Below are 13,155 nucleotides of genomic sequence, written 5' to 3'. Positions count from 1 at the left end.
GCGCAGATGTGCCGTCGCTAGTTACGTTTGCTTCTAGATGCGAACGGGGCTCCAGAACGGATCTCGTTCGCATCTAGAGGTACCACTGTACTTCATTCAAACCTCCACAGTTTGTATTTTATGAGTGCATTCCTATGAGCATATTACTCATTTTGCATTATTTGTTGTTGTTGTTTTTCAAAGAAAGAGAGGTCTCTTTATGTCAGCTGTCCCTTTCTTAGGATTCAGCAGAGCCGTTCCAGCATTGATGGGTTTTCTGTGTCAACTCAGCAGTTTGTTAATTGGCGTATTTTGCCCTCCCCCCCCAAAAAAAGTAGTTATTTTACAAATGAGAGGACAAAAAAAGGAGGAATTTATATTACTCTCAGAAATCCCAATTATTTAAGATGCCAAGATAATTTTAAAGTGTGTATTTCCCCCCACTCCCTTCTCCCAGCTTATTAACACCTTTTTATATCTCCTTACAGGTGCAGGGAATCTGAGCACTCTTTTGCCTAACATGGCCAGGCCCCATCACTCCAGGAAACTTTACTCCACAGTCTGGCTCACTGCCAACATCAGAGCTTGGCTGGGAAATTGCCTGAAGTAACAGAGCACAGGGAGGTGAGATGAGGGGGGTGGCTCTGTTCATAGGTATACAGGAAGATGTCTTATACCAAATCACATCCTTGGTCCATCTACCCCGGTATCGCCTCTCCAGTGGGGCAGGGAATATTTTTTTCATGGGTAATTGTTTAGAGCAGTGGTTCCCAATTAATTAAGTATTGTGGGCCCCCTGTTTTTCAAAAGCCAAGCTATGGACACCCCTCGTTTTGAAAATGTTGATAAGTTTTCATTATGTGAATAGGGCCACGGAACCCTGAGTGGGTTACGTGGACCCCCCTGGAGCCCACAGACCACCAATTGGAAGCCAGTGGTCTAGAGCAGTGTTTCTCAGCCGTGGGTCCTCAGCTGTTGTTGGGACTACAATTCCCATCATCCCTAGATAGCAGGACCAGTGGTCAGGGATGATGGGAGTTGTAGTGGTTCTCAAACTTTTTCCTCTGGACTACAGTTTCAGAATAAAAAATTGCTCATGCCACCCCAATTTTATTTATTTATAAGAAACACACTGGAAAACAAACAGAAACAACTCCTAGCAGTGCTTGATTTATAACAGAACACGACTACTTTATAATAAGATCATGGGGCATGATCATGAAAGTATACAACAATGCAGCTACAGAAGAACATGAATCATTCCCAAAATATAATTCTAAATGAGCCTCTTACATATGTACCTTAGGAACGTAAACAAACTTAATAAGAGGTATGGGCTTGCTTTGGCCGGGTAATCTCATTTATATTAGGTCTAATTTGAGACTAACAAACTCTCATCTCCTCATTAACACAAAGAAGCCTTTATCTTTTCTGACGTTTCACATTTGTCAGAGTTGAAAAATCCCCGCTCCCAACAATATGTCGTGTGGAACTGCAGAAGAACAGCCAATGCTATACTCTGTTCGAACAGCGATTCTGAACCACAACTCTGGATTGTCCTCGGTATCCCATGATGCTCTTGCTCTCATTGAAAAAAATGTATCTATCCATATTCTGCGAATAAAATAAATAAATAATAGGCTATACTACACTGAAATGTTTAAATGTTTCTTTGATTGTCCTTGAATCTTGGCGCCACATTTGCCATCCTCTCCTGCCACACCAGTGTGGCACATCACACCCTTGGAGAAGCGCTGCTCTAGGATTTCAGAGAACAGCTTTTCACTGCCCCTTCCCAGAAAACATGTTGGCTACAGCCCTGCTTCCACATGCTAAGTTAGCACTACTGGTCCAACACTGTAGTCACTGCCAGCATCCTCTTGAGCTACTGACAACATTGCAATGATGAAGTAGGAAATGCCACTTGTACTACTAATCAAATATACACCTGTCTCTGTAGAGTTAAAGCCCGATTGGGTTTAGGGGGGGGGGACACACACACAGGATACAAAGAAAAGGCATTTAAATCAAGCATTTAAGGTTGCTCTAAGAGTTTTGGGCATTACGTCAAATGCTGATGAATGCCCCAACAAGCACTTTCAGGGTTCGATTTCTCCAGAACCCTTACCTGTGAACAACCATTGCTCCCCTTAGGAAGAGTAAATACCCTAAATTAAGACACCTAAGAGGCTGGACCAGAATATGCTTTCTCCTTCCTAAGCATTTTGTACATGTGTTAATATTAGGAATCACAAAATCTATATGCGCTTTAGCCTCCTGAGCAATTCAGTAAGTATGATTAAGGGATAAAGTAGCACAGGAACAAACACACACACACACAGCCAATTTATCTCACTTGTGCTTAGGAATATACTACTGTGTAACTAAGCAACTAAAAATAAAGTATAGCCTAATTAATTCGCCCCTATGCTTATTTAAAACACTCAATTAGAACTTTTTTTTGAAAAAAAGAAAAAAACCCATCTTGCTCAGTATCTTAATATGCTTGAGGGTGTAGCATGTAAAAGCTTTTTATTCTCCAAAGACAAGAGTTTAATGTTTGCATCACTGATCAGATTGGGAACAGCAACTGCAAAAAAGCCTTAAAAAATACTGGCTGCAATCAGAGGCGTACCTAGGGCCAGTGGCGTAGCGTGGGGGGTGCAGGGGGGGCCGGCCGCACCGGGCGCAACATCTGGGGGTTAGGGAAATCCACGGGTTAGGGGGCGCAAATCCACGGGTTAGGGGGCGCAAATCCATGGGTTAGGGGGCGCAAATTACTTGCCTTGCCCCGGGTGCTGATAACCCACGCTACGCCACTGCCTAGGGCTTGGTGAAATCGGCCCCCACCAGGGGTGCAAATAATGCTACTAATCCTTTTGAATCTCTGTGGTAAGATGGGGAATCACAGAATTGCAGAGTTGGAAGGGGGCACAATGGTCATTCAGCCCAACCCCCCAATATGGTAATATTTTGCCCTTCCTTGGGTTCAAACCCATGACCCTAATATTCAGAGTCTCACGCTCTACCAACTGAGCTATCTCAGGACTAAGCTGCGGCCCTCCAGAGGGTATTGGTTTGCGACTCCTATCATGGATGACCAATGGCCAGGAAAGATGGGAGAAGGAGTCCAATAACCTCTGGAGGGCCACAGCTTCCTCATCCATGTACCTGAGGCAAAGCTTCAATGAGTGATTATGCAATTATCAATTTCAGGAACAGCTCACGATAAATGTCAAACGTGCATCTCTAATGCTGCAATTACAGGTCTGCCTGATTTGTAAATGTGAATTAATTCGAGCATGCACGTATGGGAAATGGGTGCTACATTAGCATGATCCCCTGCCCGTCCCCATCATGCTTTAATAAGTGGAATATGCATGCCTGAAAGGTGTTGCCATTGCTGAGGGAAGCAGAAGAGAAAGGACACACCCTTTGGAAGTCTACAGGAGGGCCTCAAATTAAGCCAAGGGTGTAAAAAGTCTAATTACAGTGGTACCTTGGGTTAAGTACTTAATTCGTTCCGGAGGTCCGTTCTTAACCTGAAACTGTTCTTAACCTGAAGCACCACTTTAGCTAATGGGGCCTCCTGCTGCCGCCGCGCTGCCGGAGCACGATTTCTGTTCTCATCCTGAAGCAAAGTTCTTAACCCGAGGTACTATTTCTGGGGTAGCGGAGTCTGTAACCTGAAGCGTCTGTAACCTGAAGTGTATGTAACCTGAGGTACCACTCTGTACCTTTTAAAAACTCAAAATTCCCACATGGGGAGAATGGCACAATTTCCCTCTGAACACAGCAAAAAAGTAACTGGGTCTAACAAAAGTCCATAATACAGTGGTACCTCAGGTTATATACACTTCAGGTTACATACGCTTCAGGTTACAGACTCCGCTAACCCAGAAATAGTGCTTCAGGTTAAGAACTTTGCTTCAGGATGAGAACAGAAATCATGCTCCGGCGGCGCAGCAACAGCAGGAGGCCCCATTAGCTAAAGTGGTGCTTCAGGTTAAGAACAGTTTCAGGTTAAGAACAGACCTCCGGAACGAATAAAATACTTAACCTGAGGTACCACTGTACAGTATCTGGCTATAAATCCAGTAACATTATTTATGGAATGCATTTGGCAGTTCAAAGCATTTCAGCTCAGAAGACTCATCATCTCAGTAATTCCTATAACCAGCTTGTAAAGTTTGTCAGAATTCTTACTTCAAATTGCAGATTGGATAGAACGGCTGAAATTTCTGGGTGACACCCAGAGGGTTGTTTTTTTTTAAGCTCCTACTCATAGCTGCAACCCTACACCAGCTCTCACCTAGCCTAGTGTTCACTGTCCAGACCAGTAGCTGCTCTCCCACATCTCAGCTGGATGTCATTCCTAGCTCTGCTTTGAGAGATGCCAGAAATTAAACCTGGGACTTGGATGAAAGTATGCACTCTGCAAAATGAATGACCTATGAGTCACACACACACACACACACACACACACACACACACACACACATGACTGTAACAAAATGCACATGTAAACAACAGATTTGAGGCTGCCATTCAACATATAACTGGGACTAAGTCCAATTGGAACTGAATAGGAATTGCTTTTGAGCAGACATTAATAGGATTCTGCTGTTGGACCACCATTTTTACTCGAAATTCAACAGACCACACCATCTGTGGTGAGCTCATCTTCCGCAAGAAATGGGTCTTATTCTGTCATGATGAACTCAAAGTACAATTCCCTTCCAAATCCACTCCACTTTCAGTGCAATCCTATACATGTCTACTCAGAAGTAAATCCCCTTGAGTTCACTTACTCCAAGTAAGTGGGTAGAGGACTATGACCTGAAGTCTATCAGTAAAAAAGGAAATGGGGCAAAAGTGGAGCTCCAGGAATAAGCTACTGTTATCCGCTGTTGGTATTCATAAGATGCATAACTAAGGCTGCAATTCCATATCATTTTACTGAATCCCATTGAATTCAGTGGGGCCTACTTTGGAGTAGGGTTGTGCTGTTCAACCAGTAAAACTGTAGTCCTACTGATGTGAAGTTGAAATAGTGTTGCTTTTCTTAAAAATTTGCTTAAGTGAATTCGTGGAATTACATTACATATCAGCTGGGCATGAAGCAATACTTAAAAGTTAGTCTCAAAATGCAAATATTAACTCAAAGCAATTCCTGAGAAGCTAGGCAAGTCAGGTATCAAGATCATGGAGATAAAAATGTCTAGAATTAAACTGCAAACCTTGGCATACTTAGCTGCGAGCAAGCTTCGCTGAATGCAATGGGGCTTACTTTTGAGCAAATATCCACAGGATAGTGCTGCTAGGCTCCCACACATATGTGACATGTAGCTAGGCCCTTCCCACTCTCATACCTTAAAGTTTAGTATATTTTCACTAGATGTGAGCCTTTTCTAGCTTCGCAAGTTAAATTGGTTACCTATAAACACAGAGGGGATGAGAGGGATTGCACAATAGGAGTTGCCAGTGTTTGCACCCAACTCTGATCAAATCAAACCAAACACACAGCGGTCCATTGAAACATGTCATCAAAAGCAGCGTACTAAGGCTACAAGGCTACACGTAATTATCTGGAAACAGGCCACATTGTACACACTGGAAACTTACATCTGAGTAAATATGCACAGGATCGGGGTACAAGCCTATGTGTACAGTACATACTATGATTTCTGTCCTACTGAACTTAGGGGAATTTACTTCTCAGTAAACAAGCATGTGATCTGACTGTCAGGGGGGCAGTTCACACAGCATGCCATTTCCTACCCAAACCCTACTGCAGTTTTGTCCTGTGCGGTAAAAAAAAAAAAGTACACATCTATTTCACCATGCACACACATGGCAGAACAGAAAAACCACGTGCCTTTCACAACCCACATGTGAGATTGACAGACACTGTTCTCTTCAGAACTGCTTTCTGTAAATGAATAGTACAAAGTAGTCCGGATACACACACATTTTGAGACCTCATCCTATAAAACAGATGCAGCTTGGATATTACCAGTCCGATAAATTCATAAATAACCACTTGCAGTTCTCATCAGACATGCAGTACACATGCATGCACACATGTGACTATCATTCAATCTCATAAGAAGCTGATCACCAGCCTGTGATAAGATCCAGTGCTCTGCTAAACATTGGTTTTGCTCAGAGCAAGTGCCTCTGTTGACCTTTGACCTCACAAAAAAATCGCTGACACCATAGATTTACAATCCACATAATGAAAAGCGGGGGGGGGGGGCAGCTCAACCACATTTTATCTACTGTGCTTAACATATAATTATATTTTGCCACACACTTCTTTCCCTAAGCCCTGTCTGTTGCTTTCTCTCTAAATTATACCAAGCGCAATTCTTCCATGTCCAGGACGCAGACATACAAAGGGTTACATGAGACTTTGTTAAAAACGGCCTCATCTCTCAGCTTCAGAAATAGCTGTTGATGTCATTTACATAAAAGAATTATTACTGTGGTTAAGTTACTTGAAATAACTGCTCTCTGTACCGAGAAAGAATGCTGAAATGTTTCCCTTAAGAAAGAAACTGCCAATCAGCAAGCTTTTTTTTCTTCTTTTTCGTAGTTGTCTCTGCTGAACATTCACGAATGGAATTTTATCATCTAAAACAATTTAAAATAAATGATTTTTTTATTTAAAAAATCATTTTGGTGTCTATAAACAAGTTAATAGAGTAAGTGAAAACAAAGTACAGTTCTTAATGGGAGTGTTATGTTGCCCTCTCTAGGCCTTGGCTCTAAGTACACGTTTCTATAGGCTCCTTGCCAAACAAGTATCAGTGTGTGCAGTTGCTGTTTCTGCTGCTGCTGCTGCTACTCTGCTAATGAATGACTAACTGAGGCCAGCGGGGGAAAATTACATCACTGGGGTGTAAAACTGAACCACATCAGGAAAATTTTCTATACCTGCTTCACATACAAGTCGTAAGCATTCCATGCGAGGCATTTGCATGCATCATCTCAAGGTGTGTTATTATCTCCATAAAAAATGATTTTCTCATACGGCTGAATAATTCAGAGACGCCTCAGTCAAGGGCCCCTAATGAAATATACCCAGTATAATCATACAGCTAATTGCTAGCAGTTTGCATTTACTTATTTATTTTTTAAAAAACCTGAAATCATGCATAATATTAGGAATGCAGATGCAGATGAGAATCCCTGAATCAAAAGAACACTCTGGCTTGTAATGGTCGGATTAATTTCCTCTGATGTTCATACCACAGTAACATGAGATGGTCATTAAGGCATATTAAAATGATTTGTGGCCCATCCCCCACCCTTCCCAAACCCTTCCATATATACACTCTCACTCTGTGTGTGTGTTTGTGTGTGTACGTATATTCACTGCACAAGATCTCAAAATACATTTTTAAATCCTTTCAGTCACACAGCCCTGTTATACACACATTTACACCTCTCAATACTGCTTACTCCTAAGTATGTCTGCTTAGGAGTGTGCCCCTATTATCCTTTGGTATAGACTACATTCCTCAAGTTATGTGTTGAAAAGGACAGTCTTACTGAGTTGACTCCAGACTCAGTTTGGCTTAGACTCACTGGAAACAATGGGACACACAATTTCTCATGAGTCACTTAACCCCCATTGTACTGTAAGCATGACTAAGTCCCAACATGGTTTACTCAGAAGTAAGTCCTACTGAATTCAATGGAACTTAACCCCAAGTAAGTAGGGTTAGGAATCCAGCCTACACCTGGATTCAGCCCACTGAAAAAAGGGGGTTATTCAGCAATTCATTTGGGCCTGTAGCCCAAATTGTGCTTGTGCCCAACTGAACCCAGACAGATTAATTTCTGAGAATATGTGCAGAATTGCCCTGCAGTTCCTCACTGAACCAAGTGGCACTTACTTCGGAATCAGGCTGGCACTCAAATGCCTATGTATAAATATTTCTAAGTTTTCAATAGATGTGTTAAATTTAAAACAATTCAATAACATTTCCAATGGTTTCCTGTCTGGTTTAGTGGCCTATTATTCTTGTAGTCTTTTCAAGGGGAAGCAGGGAGGGAGGGAGAGAGAGAGAGGGAGAGAGAGGGAGAGAGAGAGAGGATATTTAATCCTTCCCCTTTCCAGATCACAGACCATGTTGAAGTAATAAATTTGAAAAGCAAATAATAAGTACTAGTGAAAAGAGGAGGGGGAAGGAGAGACAGCTGCACGGGAAAGTTGAAGGGTGGGGGGAAGCCATGAGATGTCTGCAAAGGGGGGTCAACCTGGACAGGGTTTCTGGAGTCCTAACCATTCTTGCCCCTCCAACAACTTTTCCATATTCCAAAATGTCAATTCAAGAAAGGGCGTGGGGGGGGGGGAGAGGGTGCCGATCAATCAAAAATGCACATTTAGAGTATAGGACTAAAGCACTCTGTAGGCTGGGCGGGGGATGTTAAATGGTCATAACGTGGCTCCTCACACAAGAAATTAAAGAAGGCATAATCCAAAAGGAGTCTTGATCGCGGAGCTGCTATGGGGGAGAGAGGAGAGGCTGTAAGGGGGGGGGGGAGTGGAACTACAATTAACTCCATCAGACTATCGATTGTTGAAGGAACTGGCAGCTCGGCTTGTAAAGGAGGGCGGCGGCGGCGACGTGGGTTGGGGGGGGGGTCAGCATCGTGGACGTGAGGCAAGAGCTGCAAGCAAGCAGGCCGGCTCGGCCGGTGGTTGCCCCTCACCCCCCCCCCGCGCCTGCAAGGAGCCTCACATCTGGCTATTGTTATTATTCTGATGATGATGCGCCTTTGCAAATGCTCCCACCTCTCTCTCTCCGCATAAACACAGCGCCGCTCTTCGCCGGCCCTTAAAATAGTTCCTCCTCAGGAACACAGCGCAGAGTCAGCTGACTCGAGTAGCCAGCGGAATTGCGGGCATACATGAAATTACAGATCTGGAAGAATACAGTGTGAATGCGAGCCAGCAGCGCCGCCGCCTCCCTCCCTCTCTCTCTCCCGATCTCCGCCTCCCGCAGGCGATCGGAACGTCTCCACTCTCCCCCCCCCCCGTCTCCGTTTTCCCTTTTGGACTGCACCCGGGCACTTTCTCGGGTCTCAAAGTTTATTGGCTGCAGCCTGACAAGGTAGTCCACACGCGCAAAACCAAAGCCAGTCCCCGAAACACACACACGCCACACCTCTGCTTACTCGAAAGTAAGTCCGCGATCTTGCACCCAAGCTAGTCTGGGGAGGGAGCTGCAACCCCCACCCCACCCCACCCCAGGGTGCCTGATCCCGGCGTGGTTGGCTTGGAAGCAAGTCCCGCGCAGCCCGAGTTTACTCGGAAGTAAGTTCAACTGTGTTCAATGGGGCTTCCAAGGAAACGTGCATGGGGATCTCAGCCTTGCGAGAGAAGCCTCATTCAGACATCTGTACTCCCCCCCCCGCAACGTACTCCTACCCCGCGCCACGCTTTTTCTGGAAAATGTCCACTTTTTATAGTAATTGTGTTAAGCCAGTACATTGAGGCAGGCATAATAACAATCATGACCGGGGAAAGCAAAGCGGGGCTCGCTGTTAATGCTTAACGTGTTTGTGCTGGTTACTGCACACCGGAGCGCTTTGAAATCCGCCCAGGCAGCTCTGCAAGTTATTTGAATGTATTATTTCCAGTACCTGTCATTTATCACTTTATTCAACACGTCTTTGCCAGCGAAATCGCTTTTGATCTCACTCGTTGCCTCCATTTCGTAATTTCCGCCTTCTTTCCAACATATCAAAAATACTTGAAGACAAAAAAACCCCAAACCCACACATACACACCCTAAAAAAGAAGAACGGGGGGGGGGAGGAACGAAACCCTTCCGAGGTGTACAATGTTTAAATTCACTTTGCGGGGGGTGAGGTGTAGACACCCCCAAATACAAGCAACGAAGGGGAATCAGCAAGCATGTGACGAGGACGCTTCGACAGCAGCGTTAGAGGAAGGGGGGGAGAGGAGGAGGAGGAGGTGATGTAAGTAAAGATCACCTTCAACACAGAGGCAACCAAGTTATTGGGCTGCTTGCTTTAAAATATGAACATTCTGCGCAGTCCTCCTTTCTACAGATGACAGGCAAAGTCTGGCAGCAGCCACCCGCTGCAGCCCTTCCTTAATGGCACAAGCCCTTAAAAAAAACCAGAAGCTCACGTTGCCGGCAGAAAGGAACATTTCAACCCTGTCCTTTAATAAACATTACAAGCAAGGGAGGGGGGAGGCGGAAAAGAGAACACAGAGACACACACACACACACACACACACACAATGACACAGGCACACACACACACCGAGAGAGAGAAACGTATGTTTACTACCTCGCCATGGTCACTGTTTCTGCCTTGGGGAGTATCTTCTGGTAGAAAATAAAGTTTGGAGCTGGATAAAAGTTGCCTGGAACTCCTTTCTTCCCACAGCAGCTGTAGCTCCGCTATGCAAATCGGATCCTCTGGCTTACATCTTACAAAGAAAAAATCGCCAAGGGACAAAATTCTTGGTCTGCCTTCAAGGTGGAACTGAAAAGCCTTGTAGAAAATGTACGGTCCGTGTAAACCACACGGAGATCCGACCCACTGGAAGGAATAAACAAGGGGTGGAGGAGGATTGGGGGGGGAGGAGAGAGAAAAATAATAATAATCAGCAATCGCAGATCAATTCATTTAAAACACACACACACACAGCCAGTTCTGATCAGAACATACTGGAGAAAGACATTCATAAATCAAACACATGCTAAGAAATAATATCACAACCTCTAAGATGAGGAGGGGATTTGTTGAGGAGCCAGGCTGGTTTTCCTCCGAAGGGGGCAAAAAATCCGATCACAGTCACCATTATAATAATCTGTGTGTCTCAGTCTATATGATCAGCAAAGGCTTTTTTTAAAAAAAAGAGGGGGTGGAATGGTAATTACAGGGGAAAAGTTCTTGGAAAGTTTGGGGGAGGTGAAGGTGGGTGTCTAGGGGATCCGGGGTGCCGGGATCTGGGGTGTAGAGGCGAAGAAGAGAGGAGAACCGAATACCTGAACTGAATTGGGCTCCATCTCGACGTTCTGAATTGATTGAACTCAACATTCTCTCCAAACTTGTTGGCTTGAATGGATTGCATCAGGTCCTGGCAGGGAAAAGCGATCTCTCGCAGCAGCCGGCCCCGAGCCTCAATATAAAATGCAAACCTTACACCCCCGGTACGCCCAAAATATCCAAAAATCCCGCCGAGAGATGGTCACGACTCCCAATTTCCAAACCACGTAGAAAACAAGGGGCTTATAGCCCGGCTGCTACCGATCTGCACAGGTAATACCGGTCAATGCATAACCCAACCGCAGCTCAGAAGCCAATGGGTCCAGGCAAATTCGGGGTCTCGGGCGCTTTTAAAAATCTTGCAGCGCCCGAATCTCTGCAGAAACAGGATCGTATTCCCCCGGAGCCCCCGAAGTGCCAGACAAAAGGACCGTTCCATTTTTGCCGGGCGGAAAGGCGGTCTAATTGAGCTGCTCATCTGACAGGACCTGCTTGTATATGTCTAATATAAAGAACATTTCCTGCAGAGAGTCAGAGGCGCTGTTCTTCTTTCTAATTCTCTTTAACAGATTTGCTTTTATTAGACATGTAGATTTGTTTGATAGTTAGATTACGTTCCCGTACTGCCATATTCCCCCCACCCACCCACCCACCCACCCCAAGAAACTCTTGATCGGGTTAGAATAGATGCCTGGTGCTAGTATTTTAACGTGGGGACGGGGGCGAGAGAGCGAGAGCTGGGGGGAGAAAGTGGGTTATCGATTATATAAACATATAAATATTAATGCATTTGTTCTCTTTTGCAAAAGAGAGGGTTTGAGAGGGGGGGAGGAGGAGGAGCGGTGAGCGAAGGCTCCCAGAAGCACCCCCGATCACGGGATCTTGCGAGCGATATTGAGCAGGCAGCGAGCTATGATTGCATTTATTAAGAGGACAGAACAATAAACGCGGCATGATAAATCAATATGTGGGGACCGCTCGGCCCGGGGCTCCGCCTGATCGGCGTGTGTACATTCTTCCGATTTTCGAAGTACACGCACACACTCGCATCCCAGTTACGTGTTTACAATGCAGATCTCCGGCAAGGGCGCGCTCAAATACTAATGTGTTTATATAACCAAGCGATACGGGAATACGGAGTTTTAAAGTGGCAGAGAATGCAGATCTCTCTCTCTCTCAGTAATAGTTCGAGGGGGAGAAGGAGGGAGGGCCAACCATTTCGAAACTCGTTCCATGTATCCCGAAATTAAAATTAGTAGCCGGGGCTCGGGGAGGGAGCGCACACACACACACACACACACACCCCCATAAGACAATCAGCTGCTTGTAATAGAGGTATTTATTTGCTTGATTGTTCCGGAGCTCTGCAAAGCAGCGTCCCTAAAAGGAAACTTGGGAGCCACAGAACCAGGGTGCGAGGGGTGGGGTGGAACGCGGGATAGAGACCCGGGATAGCGAATGCAATCAAATAGCAATTTCCCCCCCAAAAAAACTAAGCAAAAAAACACACCACCAGCAGCAGCGATCTCTGATTTCCCACCAGCAGCCTATAGAAGGGAGGCGCTCCCCCCCCCCCACATCGCAGTGTTGATAGAAAATGGTGCATTCCCTCTCTCTCTCTCTCTCTCTCTCCAGATTTTACACCGTTGGCACCAAAGCTAGCGTAGTTGATCTTCCAAAAAAAAAGGGGGGGGGAGAAAGGGGGGGTGAAATAAGCATGATGTACTATACGGGGAAATAAAGGTCTGTACAGTATGAGAGTTGTAATCTGATCCGCGATAAAATTACAGGATGTCGAAATGACTGGCAAGCTATTTTTAACGCTTTCGCAACGTTTCACATCTAAGTCACAGCGCCGGGTTGAAACAGGATTAGTTTTAATGAATATTATATTCACGTGGATGAAATTAATACAGTCGGGGAGGCGATCGGAGTGGGGTGGGGTGGGGTGGGGGGCTCGCGAGATCGTGGGACGTGGAACTTCATTGATTTAAGAGGTTTACGGCGGATTTCTGCCCCCCCTTCCCCTCGCATACTCATTCCAGATCGCAATCCGAATTAGGGTAGTTAACCTTATCGAATCCACCCCCTCCTTTTTTTTTTTTTAGGGCAGCAATAGAAAACAAGATCTCTTGC

General features: G+C 45.1%; 1 protein-coding gene across 3 annotated transcripts in view; it reads right to left on the bottom strand.

The window, feature by feature from the left end:
• The window catches only part of ARID5B (AT-rich interaction domain 5B), a 175,667-nt gene extending 163,117 nt beyond the window's left edge, over positions 1 to 12,550 (bottom strand). Inside the window, exons 1-2 of one of the 3 annotated variants that reach the window (XM_081861124.1) lie at positions 12,530 to 12,550; positions 10,315 to 10,569 (exon numbers count right to left, since the gene is read on the bottom strand). Coding sequence is in view for 2 of the 3 variants with exons in the window: in XM_081861123.1 (XP_081717249.1) it covers positions 10,315 to 10,569; positions 11,019 to 11,039 (276 nt within the window). In the remaining variant the exon portion in view is untranslated. Of the gene's footprint in view, positions 1 to 10,314; positions 10,570 to 11,018; positions 11,518 to 12,529 lie in introns of those variants that run through there. The other 2 variants (XM_081861123.1, XM_081861122.1) reach the window with 2 other exon arrangements.
• Between the last annotated feature and the right edge of the window lie 605 nt (positions 12,551 to 13,155).

The sequence above is a fragment of the Podarcis erhardii genome (genome assembly GCF_964252035.2).
Source record: "Podarcis erhardii genome assembly, chromosome: 5".
Taxonomy (NCBI): domain Eukaryota; kingdom Metazoa; phylum Chordata; class Lepidosauria; order Squamata; family Lacertidae; genus Podarcis; species Podarcis erhardii.
The sequence above is the reverse complement of the archived record's forward strand: the minus strand, read 5'-3'. Positions and strand labels throughout refer to the sequence as shown.